At 47.9% G+C, this 15,109-nt stretch overlaps 1 protein-coding gene across 1 annotated transcript in view; it reads left to right on the top strand.

Annotated features, from left to right (window-relative positions):
- The first annotated feature begins 1,056 nt into the window (after positions 1-1,056).
- ACOT8 (acyl-CoA thioesterase 8) overlaps positions 1,057-15,109 on the top strand; it is a 268,843-nt gene continuing 254,790 nt past the window's right edge. Inside the window, exon 1 of the mRNA XM_069651229.1 lies at positions 1,057-1,375. Within this exon, the coding sequence (XP_069507330.1) occupies positions 1,236-1,375 (140 nt within the window). The 5' untranslated portion in view covers positions 1,057-1,235. The remainder of the gene's footprint in view (positions 1,376-15,109) is intronic.

Genomic DNA, 15,109 nt, shown 5'->3' with positions numbered 1-15,109 from the left:
GATACTCCTTGCAATGTGCTTTCTGTGAAGTAATGTCTGTTGGTGCAATCCATACGCAAATTAGGAGATGTGCATATATTTTGCCCCAGAGCGCCTGGACAGAGCTCTAATAGATGAGTTCCCTGTATCTGTAATGATTCTGCCGTGTTTTTGTTGTTGTGTTAAAATGCGAGATGCCACTAGTAATGTTACCAAAAAAATAGATTGGGGCAGGGGTGGGCGGTTTGTGGGCACGAATGAGACAACCTGGAATTGCGTGCACTGCATTTGAGGGGAAAGTAGCAGGAGTTTCACCGTGGCTGTCCCCCCACCACATCTTGCAATGTTGGATACTCCACTGACAGGACAATATAGGGAGGCTTTTCATAAGATGTAACTGTCTTGTTATTACCACAAAGCGCAGCTCGACATTTCATGAACTGTAAAGAGTCATTACAGAACATCGGTTTTATGTAATATATGGTATCCCATGCCATTCCGCCATCCCCTGGTCTTCGGCTGTTCCTGTAGCCGAACGCCGGACCTAGGTAGAAGCAGACTGAAGCACCTGCAAACCGAGCTGCGAACATTCTTTTACCAACTCTCAGTGTGCAGGGAAAGGATGAGAAATTTGTATTTTTCACAATACAATAAAGTTAAAATGGGGATACCGGAAAGATAATGCATACCAAATATTACATAACACTCAGCCAATGGATGAAAATGGGCACGTTGTGTGGTGGCTGTGAGTCATATGCTCTCAGAAGGGAAGGGTAGGGGCATGTATGGTAAATATAAACAAAAATGTAAAATAATATCAACTGGATTAAAGAAGGGGCGTGGGGGGTTGGCACCTCACAAGTAAATTCTTGGAAGAGGAAAGGGACATAGATTAGATAATAATCACCGACACGATATGACACCTTGATATTTGAACAGCGAAGACACAACTACCGTGCCAAGCAAGCACTAACTACTTCCTGGTCAACACAAACAACCGGGACACTAGACCGCGCACACACTTTCTGTTCCGTTTGCGGAAGGCATCCGGCAATGAACTGCTAAAACATTAACACGGACAAGTGAAAAGTGCGTTCTAGTGTTTTTTTTTTCTTTTCCTCTTGTTATTGGATGCCGTAAAAAGGCTTTCGATCGTGTTGAGCGGTCGTTCCTTTTCCCTGCGTTCTAGTGTTTGAGACGTGTGTCGGCGGTTGCAAAGGTTAAGTGACATTTCTTCTTTCAAAAGAGATAACACAATGGCGGCATCCATACAACCGGAAGATGTGACGGGGCCAGAGGAGGTTGACGAGGCCCCACCGCCGGACTTCTCTGACCTCCGGAGCGTATTGGTAACCAGCGTACTCAACCTGGAGCCGCTTGACGTAGATCTATACAGGTGCCGAGCCCCCAAAGTCTGAATGGTTTAATCATAGAAATAGGACCGTAATTTAAGGCATCCTATAGAAAAACTGGTACAATTATTTCTACTTCCATATTTAAAGTATAGGTGGCGACCATCTTGGTGTGGTATTTACAAAAACAGTGTTTTGCTAGGCAGATAACGTGGTCGGTTTTGATAAAGAATGAAAATGTTTTTTCTTGATTTTGTTGCTTGCAGAGTTGAAGACGTAAGTCATATTGTGATAGCTAAAAGTACAAATAAAACCACTCAAATAATAAAACAAATAAACAAAATAGGAGCAGAGTCCTACAAACAGCTGGAATCCACTGGAATTTTCTTCAGGGACATCATAGTTTGTTTGAGACCCGGCCCAATTTCTTAATGGCTCAGAGGGGGTGACCATCTAGGTATTGCATTTTTCACAGTTATTTAAAGCTGCAAATTTCCAAAAATTATATCAATAGGGTGATAGTTTTCCCAACCTATGGTGTGTTCTAGGAGGTCGGGTGTCATTTATCCGTCTCACTCACACAAGGAGGAAATGATACGCTTGACTCATTTAGTCCTCGGCTCGCGTCGGAAAGAATAGCTTCTGGACGAAAACTTTATTCTGCCCGTGTCACGTGGCTCGGGTTTTCCCTCGCCCACATGATTGGCCCAGCTTGGCTACACTACATTCCTCCCAAACTTGGAACGCTTGATCAACATAACATTTTGTAATAACATCTCTTACTGGTTCTCATCTACCCCGGCCTTTCAATGGTAGATCCCTTGAAGCACATATCCGTGCAGTTGGGACGATGGCCGTGGCCTCTCTCGAAGTTGGTACCTTGATTGTGTTCTCTCGGGTGGATCTGTCTTGTGTTTATTTTTATTTTTTTCGGCTGGCGGGGGGGTCTCGTCCTTGTGTAGGGACTGGTTCTGAGTTATCTTGCGGGGATGTTCTGCCATTAGCTCTCGCTGTTGTCTCAGGATCTACTGGGGGGGGTCTCCACTCGCTGTCCCTGTATCTGGTTGCTCCTTCCACAGTGTTGCTGGAACTTTTCGGAAGTGGGACAAGTTTCACGTCACCACTTCTGTCCGTCTTGCGGCTGTCACCATGCTGTGGTTGGCATCCTGTACCGTCCAGGGGCGTGATTTGTATGTCAGTGTTATTTTCTTTTGGGGCGCTCTGGTCTTCACCAACACGGTATCCCCCGGTTGAAGTTCCCCGTGTTGCGCATGGCAAGTTTCACTCTTTCACATTCCGCCTGGTTCGCCTCTCTTCCGTGAGTGGTATGACTGGGTTGGGGTTCACCCAGCTCGGGTGTAGTGGTAGTTCGGCTTGTATTGGCATTCCGAACATCAACGCTGCAGGGTTTACTCCAGTGAATGTGTGCAGGGTTTGTCGGTGTGCTCGCAGGAAGCTGTATACTGCCGGCAGCCATGGTTGGTTGTGGTCTTTTGCGATTCTTATAGTTTTGGTTAGGGACCCCATGAAACGTTCAGCATCACTGTTTGGTTGCGACGAGCATGGGGGGATCTTTCTGTTTTACACTCAGGTTGGTGAGAAATTGTTTGTTTGAGTTCCTGACTGGTGAATGGTGGTCCATTGTCACTCTTTAGTTTCCTGGGTAGCCTGTGTACGGCAAATACCTTCTCGAGGGCAGTGATGACTGACTCTACGTTCGTGGACTTGACGTGCTCCACCTCCAGGTATCTGCCGAACTCGTCAACTAGGACGAGGAGGTACCCCTCTCCTGCGATGGTACAAAAGTCCATGCTCACTGACTCCCACCTTGTGTGGCTCTTGGGTGCGCTAGGGTCGGGTGTCGTTAGTCTCCTCAGGGACTAGCATGCCGCACGGGTTTCCACCAGTTCCATCTTGCAGTGCTGCATTCGCGGCATCCACATCCTTGATTTTAAATACAATTGGGTCTTCACTATGCCTTGATGGCCTCCATTCGCTAGTTTAGGGCCCTCTCTTCCAGCGCTTCAGGTAGAACGATTCTGTGTCCCTTCAGCACAATGCCTTCTTTTGATATTGTGTGCTCATGATGAATGCCAGATACCGCTTTCCTTGGGCTGCCGTGGTGCTTTGTGCTACTGCTGCCAGGTAGTTCCTCCAGTCGCCTGATTGTATGGTCTGGGTGGTTCATTGCAAACAGGTGTCTCCTTTTGGTTTCATCCGCTATCTCCTTCGGTGTTAGAGCTCATGGGCGTGCACATGCGATCACGTGGCACACATGCTCCTCCGTCTCAGCCGCGTGTTCTTCTTCATGTCTGGTGGCGGGTCGTATGTGGCGATACAGGTAATCAGCCGGATTGTCTGCTACGGCTCTGTACGTGACATCAATGTTAAACGGCCGGCTGTAGTTGGTGCATCAATTTTTCTAGCCAAGCTGGGGGGTGCAGTGCTGATCCTCTGAAGATCGGTATCAGTCGTTTGTGATCTGTGAACACTTTGGCTGGTTGCCCTAGTAGATTCACTCTGAAGTGACGGGAGCCCTATAGGATCGCCAGTGCCTCCCTCTTAATGTGGGCATAGTTTTGTTCTGTCTTCGTTAGTGCTCGACTGGCAAAAGCAATTGGATACACGCTGCCATCTCTGTCCACATGTGTGAGTACTGCCCCCTACTCCTACTGCGCTGGCATCTATCGGGAGTTCTGTGGCCCGGTCAGTGTTGAAGAATGTCATTTTAGTGGTGCTGGATAGTGCGTCTTTTATACGTTGGACCGCTTGCTGGTACTGTTCTGTCCATTCCCATTGCTTTTCCTTTTTCGTGAGGTCCCTCAGCGGTGCTGCAAGGGTGGCCAGATTGGGTATGAACCTTGCACAGTATGTGGCCATACCCATGAAACGCCTCACCTTAGACACTGACGTGGGGGCTTTCGTTCTCTTGATGTCACTGACCTTGGCTGGGTCCGACGACACTCCGTCAGTGTTGAACATGTAGCTGAAGAAGTTCAGTTCGCTTTTGTTGAATTCACATTTTTCTTCGTGTAGGGTGAGGCCTGATTCTTCTAATTGCTGGAGGAATGCAGCTAGCCGCTCGTGGTGTTTGCTTGTTGTGGTGCCATACACTAAGATGTCATCACTAATGTTGGTGGTTCTGGCAAGGCCATTGAGTACTCTCCTGATCTCATTCTGAAAAACATCCGCCGCTGATGAGATACCAAAGTTCAGCTGTTTGTATCTTCGGAGGTCCAAGTGAGATGAAAAAGTCATTATGTACCTGGACTGCATGGCGAGGCATAGTTGGTGATAGCCTGACCTTCGGTCAAGCTTGCTGAAGACTTTGGCTCCTGTTAGGTCCACAATCAGTTCATCGATGGTGGGGGTGACGTGGTGTTCCCGGCCGATGGCTACATTGGGCAGCCTCATATCAATGCATATTCTTACTGCATTGGGTTGCCGTGGTTTCTGTGCAAAGACCATCAGTGACACCCATGGGGTAGGGCTAGATGTTTTCTCAATTATCCTGTTTTCTTTTCCAGTTCCTTTTCGACCACTTTTCTCATATGGAAGGGTACTCAGCAGTGTCGTACGGCCTTGGGTTCTATTGTCAGGCCGATGTGTAGCTTGATTGTTCTCCCTATCCATTGAAATACTTTATGGTGTTTTGCCAGAAGATCATCTGTTTCTGGTGGGTTGATGCTGAATGCAAAATGTACCAGTTGCAACTTCTCTGCGGTGCAACAGCTTAGTAGTGTTTCCAGTCCTGCATCCACCACGTATATACGGGCTCTGCACGTGGCTCTGTACGTGGCTCTGTTGTATGCTAGGTCTGATCGGAATGACCCGTTCACTGGTAGGGGCCTTTTGCACCCGTATGCATACAGTCTCACTCGCTTGTTCTGGAGCATTGGTTTCGGGTCCAAATTGTTGTAGGTGTGGATGGGCATGACATTCATCGTTACACCTGTGTCGATGACCACTCTGGTGAGGTTTCCGTCTGACAGGATGGTGCATGATGGCTGTTTGTGTTGCTTTCTTTTCCGACTGGGTTTCATTCTGTTTGGCTTTATGGCAGAGATCATGTGCACTCGGTGTTCCTTTCCTCTTTTCATCCATCTTTCCTTCCCGCGTCTCTCGGTTGATGCACTTTCATCAGAGGACTCTTCTGTTCTGCTGGTGTGTAGTCGGCCTGTGTCTTTCGGAGTATTGGGGTTCAGGCATATGGCAGCGAAGGGATTCAGCCGTTTGCACTTCCGACATGTTACTCCTTACGCTGGGCATGGTTCATCTCTCTACCAGGGGCCACCACACCACTTGTAGGTGTCGTTTTGTCCTGGCGGGGGCACCTTTCCTCTTGTCGACCACGGACTGCTGCTACCTCTTCCTGCTTTTGCGTGATGTCCATGGGCAGGTGCTGCATTGCTGTCTCCATGACTGCTACCTGGTCATCTGTGTGCTCTCAGTCTCCCCATTGCCAGTATGCGGTCCAGCGGGATGTTCTTCTCTGACAGTACTGCATGTCGTAGTTTATCGGATGACAGCCCATTGATGATCTGCAGACAGACCGCAAAGTCCTCGTTGCTAGCTCTCTTAGCCAGGCGTGGAAGTCGTCCATGGTGTCCTTCTCTCTCTGGCGGGTCATACAAAAATGTAATCTTTCATAGTCTGGGTTCAATTCCGTCTTGAATTTGTTGGTCAGCGCCGCCTTTGCTGAGTTGTAGCCGTCTGCAGTCCCTCTGTTAGGAAGTGTGTTGAACAGATGTAGCACTGCCGTGCCGATGTTCAGTAGCGTGCGTTTTCTCCTCCCTTCGGTGATGTCTCTGACTTGTAAGTGGAGTTCAAATTGTTGGAGCCATATCCCCCACCTGAGGGCTGCTCCCATGGTATAGGGGTCAAATGGTTTCATGAATGAAGTTTGTGTGGTTTCTTGGCTCTCGGAATGAAAAATGCTGTCTCTTCTCACAGCGCTGCCGCTGCTTGCTCTGGACGGACTGTTGCAGGAGCTGGTCATGTTGGCTCACCTCGCTGTGTTGGCGTGGGCCTGCTGGTCCCTGAAACGCGCCCTTTCGTTGCGCGCTTCCTTCCCCTTCTGCTATGTCAGTGGCAGCATGTGTCCCCACATGGTCGCTGTGATTTGGGTAGGGGTATGTCCTCTGTTGCCTGGGCGCATCACTGTTTCTCTCTTATGGTTGCTCGGGAGTAGTGGTATATGCAGTCTTTGAGCCTCATTCGGCCCTTCTGGTATGCCTGGAGTGGCATATTGGGCAGGTAGCAGAGTGGGTTTCTGTTTTCCTGGGCCCTTCTAGGCCTACCTGATAATTGTGGATTGGAATGTTGGACAGGCAGCAGAGCGGCACGTAGTCATCGTTGTTCGTGCTTTTCTTTTCTTATCTGACATGCATGCAGTGTTGGAATGCTCGTCACCAGTGTGATAATTTATTTCCCGACCTGTGGTGTGTTCTAGGAGGTCGGGTGTCGTTCATCTGTCTCGCTCGTTCTCACTCGCACAAGGAGGAAAGGATACGCTTGACTCGCTCCGTCCGTGGCTCGCACCGGAATGAATAGCTTCCGGGCAAAAAAGTTATTCCGCCCGTGTTACGTAGCTCGGGTTTCCCTTCGCCCATGTGTCCGGGCCCAGCTTGGCTACACCACAAATAGCACTGCTATATTGATATCTGTCTCTTTGGTGTGTTCAGCAGAGACTTATCGTGCAGGGAAGTCATACCCAAATATCTCCAATTTTAATTTAATTTGGTCCAGTGTTATATCATGCTAACACTCATGTCTTTATGATATTTGGCCTTTGTTGAGCAACTATAAGGATTTCATTGATACATTTAAACACTCGTAAAAACAGGCCTTATACGTAGCTCTCGACTCACACGCTTTTGGCGGGTATCACCCACCTTGCAATCACCTGACTCACCTGCCAAACTCTCTATACAACCGTTCACTTCAATGAGCTCTTACCCACCCCCCCAACATAAATTGGGTGTTTTCACCCGCCTTGGCGACACAAAAGGTTGAGAGAAATACCCTATACCTCTGATGGTGTATTGAAATTTTGTTTGTAGATTATGCACCATAACGTATGTCTTTATACTTGTGAAGGTCAACATACATCGATAAGATAAGGTACCAATAATCTGGATGTTATGGTAGTGGTGATACCCAGTACTAAGGTCCAGTTCGTTGAACCTACAATCACTCTGAAGGAGGATATTGCAGCAAAACTGTAACTCATACAGTTGTTTGGGTTTCCAACCGACCACAATGAAGGAAATCCAAGAAATGGGCCCCTTTTATCTTTTTAATGATTTTGGCATTTTCAAGCTTCTTCGGTTATTCTTAAACCAATGGGCAGACTGGAAGCTTATTCACGTTTGTTTCAGCGTGTCAGCATCATGTCCTTGACATGTAGCTTAACCTCTTTGCTCTACAGACAGCCAGCACCTGGAAACCCGTTCATATGCATACCTACCAACTCACCTGTTTTGGTAGGTGACGCCTGCAATAGAATCGGCTCTGTCAACCGCCAATCTGCTTGCCCGTCTATAGGTCTCAATGGAGATTTCACCCACAAAAGTGACATCTTCCTTTCTCACCAGCCTTTCCATTTGAAAAGGTTGACGGGTATGCATATGCTCCTGTAGTACATGAGGGAGGTCATCTTCCTCTTTGCCATATGTAAACAGTACCAACCATAGAACTTCTGCAGTGGAACAACTGAACAACTTTTGACATTGAGTTTGCTACAGGTGGTGATTGGTCCAAAACTTAATCTGGTCTGTACGACTCCTGCCCGTGGCAACAAAATGGCCTCTCTGAATGTGTTGACCTTGACCTTGGCCCTAGTGTCAATAAGGTGGACATCCCTATACTTAATTTGAATCCCACATGTCATCTCTTCCCATGTCTGTGCATTGAGCATGGAGATGTGATGAACCACAGGTATTCTTCCCTTCTCCCCAAGGGGGAGCCTCCCCTTTGAGGCTAGGGAGATGAGCCTGTCCCGCAATACTCTCCCTAGGGGTCTGGGCAAGTGAGACCTCACTTGGAGAGATTTCCCCATTAGGGGATAAGTACTCCCGTTCCTGTAAGGAATCCCTTAAGCCTTCCACCGTCATGGCATAAATGGCACTATCAGATAATAAGAGTATTGTAAGGGCCAGAGACTTGGCTGAAGGTAAAACTGAAATAACCTGTTATGCTCCAGAAGAAGGGTCTGCCTCTTTAAGAGGAGACACACAGGAATAATGGAGACAAGGCTGAGAGAGAAGAGCACGCTGAGCCAAGGCACAGTGCAAGCAGAGGGAGAAGAGTGTAAGCAGGGGAAGCCCCCTTTTGAGGTTAAGCCTGGAGGAGATGGAACTAGAGAGAGTCGCAGAGTCTTGCACAGCTTATTGAAGCAGGATCATCCTGTAATTCCCAGGAAGCGGGAACTGGACAAGAAACTAAAGATTACACTGCTGGTGGCGTGACCATAGCAAATTTGGGGTGGGCAGAACGGCTGTCTAACGATGTCGAAAGCACCCAGTATGGGAGTCTGAGAGGCACGTTGTGCCATCCAGTCATGCATGGTCACCACAAGCAAGCAGATTGAGAGTGAGCTATCAAAAAAGGAAGCGAAGCGTGATAGACCAGGACTAAGACGAAGACCCGAGCGAAGGTTGAGCCCGAAAGCATCCCCCTACAAACACAGATTTAACAGGAAGAAAGGGGATACTGGGAGACAGCAGGGGCATCATTATCGAACACGAGAAACTCGTCCCAGTGAAAGTGACTAAGTACCTAAATCGGAGCCATTAAAGTGGAACTGGATTGATGTAATCAGAAGGATAACAAATAAGGCCCAAAGAGAAATTGAGGAGTGGGCATGAAGAGAAACTCTTCCCAGTGAAATATACAAGATATTACAGAAAGAAGCCTTGAAGTGGAAAGGGGACAGACCGGTCCCAAGAGTTATGTATAAGCCTGAGGAAGCAAGTGTTCAAAAGGGGATACAACCCTAGGAAAAGGAAGAAGTAAAGACATTAACGAGAAGTCTAGAATCACAAGAGTTTTTTTTTAAAAAAATGTATGAAATTTTTTTTATTGGTTTTTAAACAAACAATAAACCAACAGCCACAGCAGTACTTTATCTTGCATAGTGGCGGACATATATTTAGTGTCTACTGCTTCCCTTATCCCACCCTCCAACAAGCCTACCCTGCTCCATCCCCTTGCTCTTTATTCATTGGAGGTGTCTCCTCATCTGTGTTCTCAGAGGATTCATCACTCAGGCCCCCCTGGATAGGTCCCCAGAGTGTGGCCACTATGTGTTTTCAGGGTGTTAGTTTCCGCCTCTTCCTCTCCCCCTCTGTTGGCCGCCTCGCTCCATACTACTGTTTCAGCTTCGGACAATTTACGGAGGTCGGTCCACCAGGTCTCCGTCTTGGGTCTGTTAGATGCTTTCCACCCCATGGCTATCCTCCGCTTGGCCAACATATAGGCCAAGTCTTTGAGTTTACTGATCTGTTTCAAGGGTCGTGACCTAGGGAACCCCCCACCATGCATGCCCATATTGAATCTACATTCAGATTGATCTCTATCTCGTTCAATCTTTGAGCCACTTCTCTCCAGTACCTCCTTATTTTGGGGGCATGCCCAAAACATGTGTATTAGCCCGGCATTCTCCTCCCCACATTTGGGACATGTTTGTCGTTCTGCACCTTTAAATCGAGAAATTCTCTGGGGGGGTCATGTATGCTCTGTGGGTTATATATAGTTGTATTTGTTGTAGCCTCGCGTTTCTAGACACTTGTACCCGCTCCCATAGCCTATCTGTCATTGGTTCCCCGGCGTCCTCCCATTCCCGTCTCAGCTGTGTCACTTCCCTCCCCACCCTGGACATCAGTAGTTCATAAATTCATGAAACCTTGTGCCCCCCTTCCGCAATATCATACAGTGTTTCGATGGCTGTATCTGGTTGTTCATCTAGCATTATTTCCGACCAAGTCTCCTTCACTCTGCGCACTAGTCTGGTGTAGGTTATGTGTTGCCCCAGATGTAAATCCGTCTCGTCCACCAGTGCGTTAAAGCCCTTTATCGCCCCCTCTTGCCATATGTCACCCATCGTTACAGTCCCCACCGGTTCTCAGTGTTTGCGGATCGTCTTCCTTAGCTGGGCGTCTCCTCCGGTTAGTGTCACTAACGGCACTTGCGGGGTGCATGGCGTCGGGTTCTTTATGGTCTGGCACATTTTGCGCCATACTTGCCATCCTAGTTCCAGCATACAGTCGGATCCCAACAATCTGGATTCTGATGTAGAGTCTTCGGCTAGCCATTCGGCCACGTATCTTAGTTGGCTGGCCAGGTAATAAATCTCAAAGTTAGGTAGCTTAATGCACCCTTTATTGTATGTATTTTGTGCTTTCCATAGGGCTTTCCTATTCCTTGTATTAGCCCATAGAAAATCTCTGCATATACCTTGAAGTTTAACAAAGAAGCGCCTCGGTATTATATATGGTATGTTTCCGAAGAAGTGCAATAATCTGGGTAATACAACCATCTTTACTAATGCCCCTCTCCCCATCATGGCCAGGGGGAGTTTAGTCCAAAACTTCATACTATTCACAACATTTGTCAGCGCTTTTTCTGTGTTATGTATGTGTTCTGCCACTGTTGTGTGGTAGATGTCCATTCCCAGGTATCTAAAGGTGTCTGTCACCCAGGATATTGGTAGTACCGGTAGCTTGTCGCGCGGGACCCCTATGTACCGTCCTAGAGGGAATATACCAGACTTTTTGGGATTGACTGCAATGCCCGAGAGCGATGCAAATCGCTCCAACACTTCAAGGATATATTGTAAATTTTCTTCTGGTTACCTCACATATAGTAGCATATCGTCTGCGTTCAATGATATTAGGTGCGTCCCTCCTCTTGTGTAAATCCCCACTTTCTGATATTGTTGTCTCAGATATGTAGCTAGGGGTTCTAATGCTAGAATGTACAGGATCAAGGACCATGGGCATCCCTGTCTGCTGCCCCTACTGAGCTGCCATCTCTCAGAAATAACTGCTCCCATTCTGACTCTGGCTAATGGTGAGCTATATAGTAATTTCACCTATTTTAGATACCCCGGTCCCATCCCATATTCTTACAGGGTTGCCAGCAGCCACGGCCACTTGACCGAGTCGAAGGCCTTCACTGGATCTAGCGATCCTATAGCTAACTCACCTGAGGCACCTTCAGTTTGTTCTATGACGAGGTGTAGCCTTCTAAGGTTGTTGGATATGCTTCTTTGCGGAACATATCCGGTCTGATCGGGGTGTGTTAATCTGCCAATAACTCGCTTCATCCTATTTGCCAACACAGCCGTGAGTATTTCGCTGTCCTGATTCAGCATAGCTAACAGTCTATACGACCCGCAGTCTGTGCCTGGCTTGTTGGGTTTGAGGAGTGGGATGATAATCACTTCTCTAAGGGATCCTGGCAGTGTCCCCACCTCGTATGCTTCATTTAGCATTGAGAGCAATGGGAGGAGCACTTCATTCTTGTACGTTTTATAGAATTCACTAGGGAGTCCATCTGTTCCTGGGGTCTTACTAGTTGGAAATTGCTCCACCACTGCCTCTAGCTCTTCTAGTGTAATCAGGGCTGCTAGGCTTTCCCTTCTTCATTGCTTATTTTCGGTAAGACAATACCCTCCAAAGTTTCTGCTATTTCACTCTCTTCCTCACTTATTGTGTCACTGTACAGTTGTTTATAGAATTCGATGAACCCCTCATTCACACCTTCTTGGGTGCTTAATATTAGTCCACCCTCTCCCCGTATCTCTCTAATCATTGGTCTGGGGGTCTCACTTTTGTATAGCCATGCTAATAATCTTCCCGGCTTGTCCCCCTCAGCATGTTGCCTCTCTATGTATTTTTTGTAATTTAAGTTACACAGTCTCTCCCAGTGTCTCATACATTCCTGCTGTAATTGGGTGATGTTACTAGCGTCTTGCAGGGAGTGGCTTCCGTTGTTTAGTAATATCTCTAGTTTCTCCTCCGTGTTCTGTAGTTGCAGCAATATACCCCCCTGCAGTCCCTTGGATTTGGCTATTGCTGCTCCTCTTACCACCACCTTGAATGCTTCCCATCGGGTCCCAGTCGATTTTACACTCCCGTGTTATTTCCGAAGTATTCTATAATTTCGCTTCTGAGGTCTTCTCTGAAGACCATATCTTTTAAAGCCTCGGCTCTGAGTCGTCAAGTAGGGATCTTGGCTCTCGGGGCTATGTATTGCCATGTGAAGGCCAGTGGCGAGTGGTCCGAGAGGACTCTCGGTCTATATCCTGGGCGCGCAATTTTCCCCGTGATCTCTTGTGCGACGAACACGTAATCCAACCGTGTATACAGGTTTTCTGTGGCTGAGTAATGTGAGTAATGCCTATCGTGTAGGTGGTGCAGCATCCATGTGTCTTCCAGCTGAAGGTCTCGCAGTAGAGTTCTTAGGACTCTGGCAGAAGGGGTGGGTCTATCATATTTCGCATCTGACCTGTCCACCTTTTGGTCCAACGTACAATTAAAATCACCGCTCCAAATGACTGTGCAACCTAGGTACGGGCTCATTTTTTTCTGTATAGGGTCCTGAAATAGGTCACTGTGTCTTGTTTCGGGGCATATGTATTAACAATGCATACTTCCGTTTTCTATCAATCCCCTCAATATTACCATCCTCCCGTCAGCTTCGGCCAAGGACTGTAGCAGCTGGAATGGGACTTGTGGTGCTACCCAAATGACCACCCCCCTGGCATAAGCCGAATACGTTGCACCTATAAGGGTGCCCTTCCATTTCCTCTTCAGTACTTCTCGTTTCTCTTTAGTGAGGTGTGTTTCTTGTATTAGGGCAATATCTATCTTCTGTCTCTTTACATACACCATGACCTTATTTCTCTTTAAATAGCTATTTAGTCCCCTGACGTTCCAGGTCATTATCGTCAGATCTCCCATATCTTGGCCATACCCCGTCCTCCTTCTAACTCTCCTCTTTGTCCGCTTCCATCTTGGATACGCGCGTATGTAGGCTTGTTCTCTAACTACTAACACTCCAGATCCCTCAACTCCCTCCCTTCCCCCAACTCCACTCCCGCCCCCCCCCCCCCGCCCTTCCCGTCCCTCCGCCCTTCCCGCCCCCAACTTCCCCAACAATTGCCCAGCACCATCCCTGGATCTCAGACTACCCCACATCTAGTCCCTTTCTCTGGCTTAGCCGATACTCAGAACCCAGCAGGGGGAAACTATGCTGCTAATATCCTAACTAATCTAACTACTGGCGGTGAAAGTGCGTCTCTGCCGTTCCTGCATTAAAGCTACAGTTTGTACATTCCTACATATCAATCACTGCCCGACTTTCACATCTCAAGCCAACTAACTTCCGTGTATATTATAGATTAGGGGTTTGGGTCTCATGCACGATTATAATCTAGTCCCAAAGTCAATATATGTGCTGTACTTATCTTCATAGGGTCTATTTGTCCACTAGTATGGCCTTGCCAGGGTACCGATTCACTTCTCTGTATCAAGTTCCACCTGGTGTCCCGACCCTGACGGGCAGTTCCTTGCATCCAGCCATGCCATCACATCCTCCGGTGAGTCGAAAAAAAGGGCCTTGTTCTTGTGGAGCACTTTCATCTTTGCCGGATACAACATCATGTATCTATGGCCCGCTTCCCGCAATCTCCTTTTGACCGCCACATAGTTCATGCGCTGTCTCTGCACCAAGAAGGTGTAGTCCGGATACGCTGTGATGGTTGCTGATGCTCTGCTTATCGTTCCCCCCCCCCCCCTTTGCGGAAATGCTCCAAGACCACCTCTCTGTCTTTATAATTCAGTATCTTAGTGATAATTGGCTGCAGGGTGCTCCCGGTGGAGGCTTCCTGGCCAAGACTGTGTGCAATAACATATTGTCATCGTAGTTTGTTGGGTCCGATCCTTCTTCGCCTTCCAGAAGCCCCACAACATGGATGTTATTTCTGCGCGCACGGCCTTCTGCTTCTTCAGTTCTGCTTTCGAGGTTTCACACCTGTTGTCTCAACGTGTGGATCTCCTTTGCGTTGGCCGAGCACGTGCTTGTGTTGGCTTTCACCTCCTTTTCCAAGCTGCCCATGTGCTCGGCTAGCGCTCGGACATCTTGTCGTAGCAGATTCACCTCAATGCTTGCTGCGTTAATCTTGAATTCAAGCAAGGTCTTCAGTTCTAGGATGGCTGCGCCCATCTTACCCTCCATAGAAACTTTTAAGTCTGTTATAGCATCCAGTATCTGTTTGTCGCTGCGTGCTGTAGTTTCTTCATGTTGTGTGCGCTGTTCCTTAGGTCTCGCTCCTTCCGTTGTTGGTGATGATTTGGCAAACTCCTCTAGGGTTGGTTGTTTCGCCTTAACTTTGGGCAACCTAAATGTCATCTTCGCATGTAGAGAGGTGGTCGTGCCAGATGCTATTCAGTGCTCGGTTGTGTATGGTCTGCTCTGTGGTGCTAGGCCAATGCTTCGCGTGCCTTATCAGGACGTCCAATGTCTTTCATCAACTGTTATTCCCCGCTTGTTGCTGGTGGCATTCCACTGCCCCACCTGCTTGGCACTTTTATGTAGCTGTAGCCACATCCATTGCCTCCAATTGTGGTTACTACTTCCCATGGGTTGGGCTGCAGTGTGTCTCCCTCCTTCCCACAGCATTGATCAGTGCACGTGTAGTCCGATGAGCGGTCCGCAGAGGTCAGATTCAGACGCTCTGAATCTTGTCTTTTTGTATGCTGATGGCTGCCATC

This window comes from Ambystoma mexicanum, chromosome 3p (genome assembly GCF_040938575.1).
Source record: "Ambystoma mexicanum isolate Mex_15411 chromosome 3p, UKY_AmexF1_1, whole genome shotgun sequence".
In the NCBI taxonomy this organism is placed as follows: Eukaryota; Metazoa; Chordata; class Amphibia; order Caudata; family Ambystomatidae; genus Ambystoma; species Ambystoma mexicanum.
This window is presented reverse-complemented; position numbering and strand designations above follow the sequence as displayed.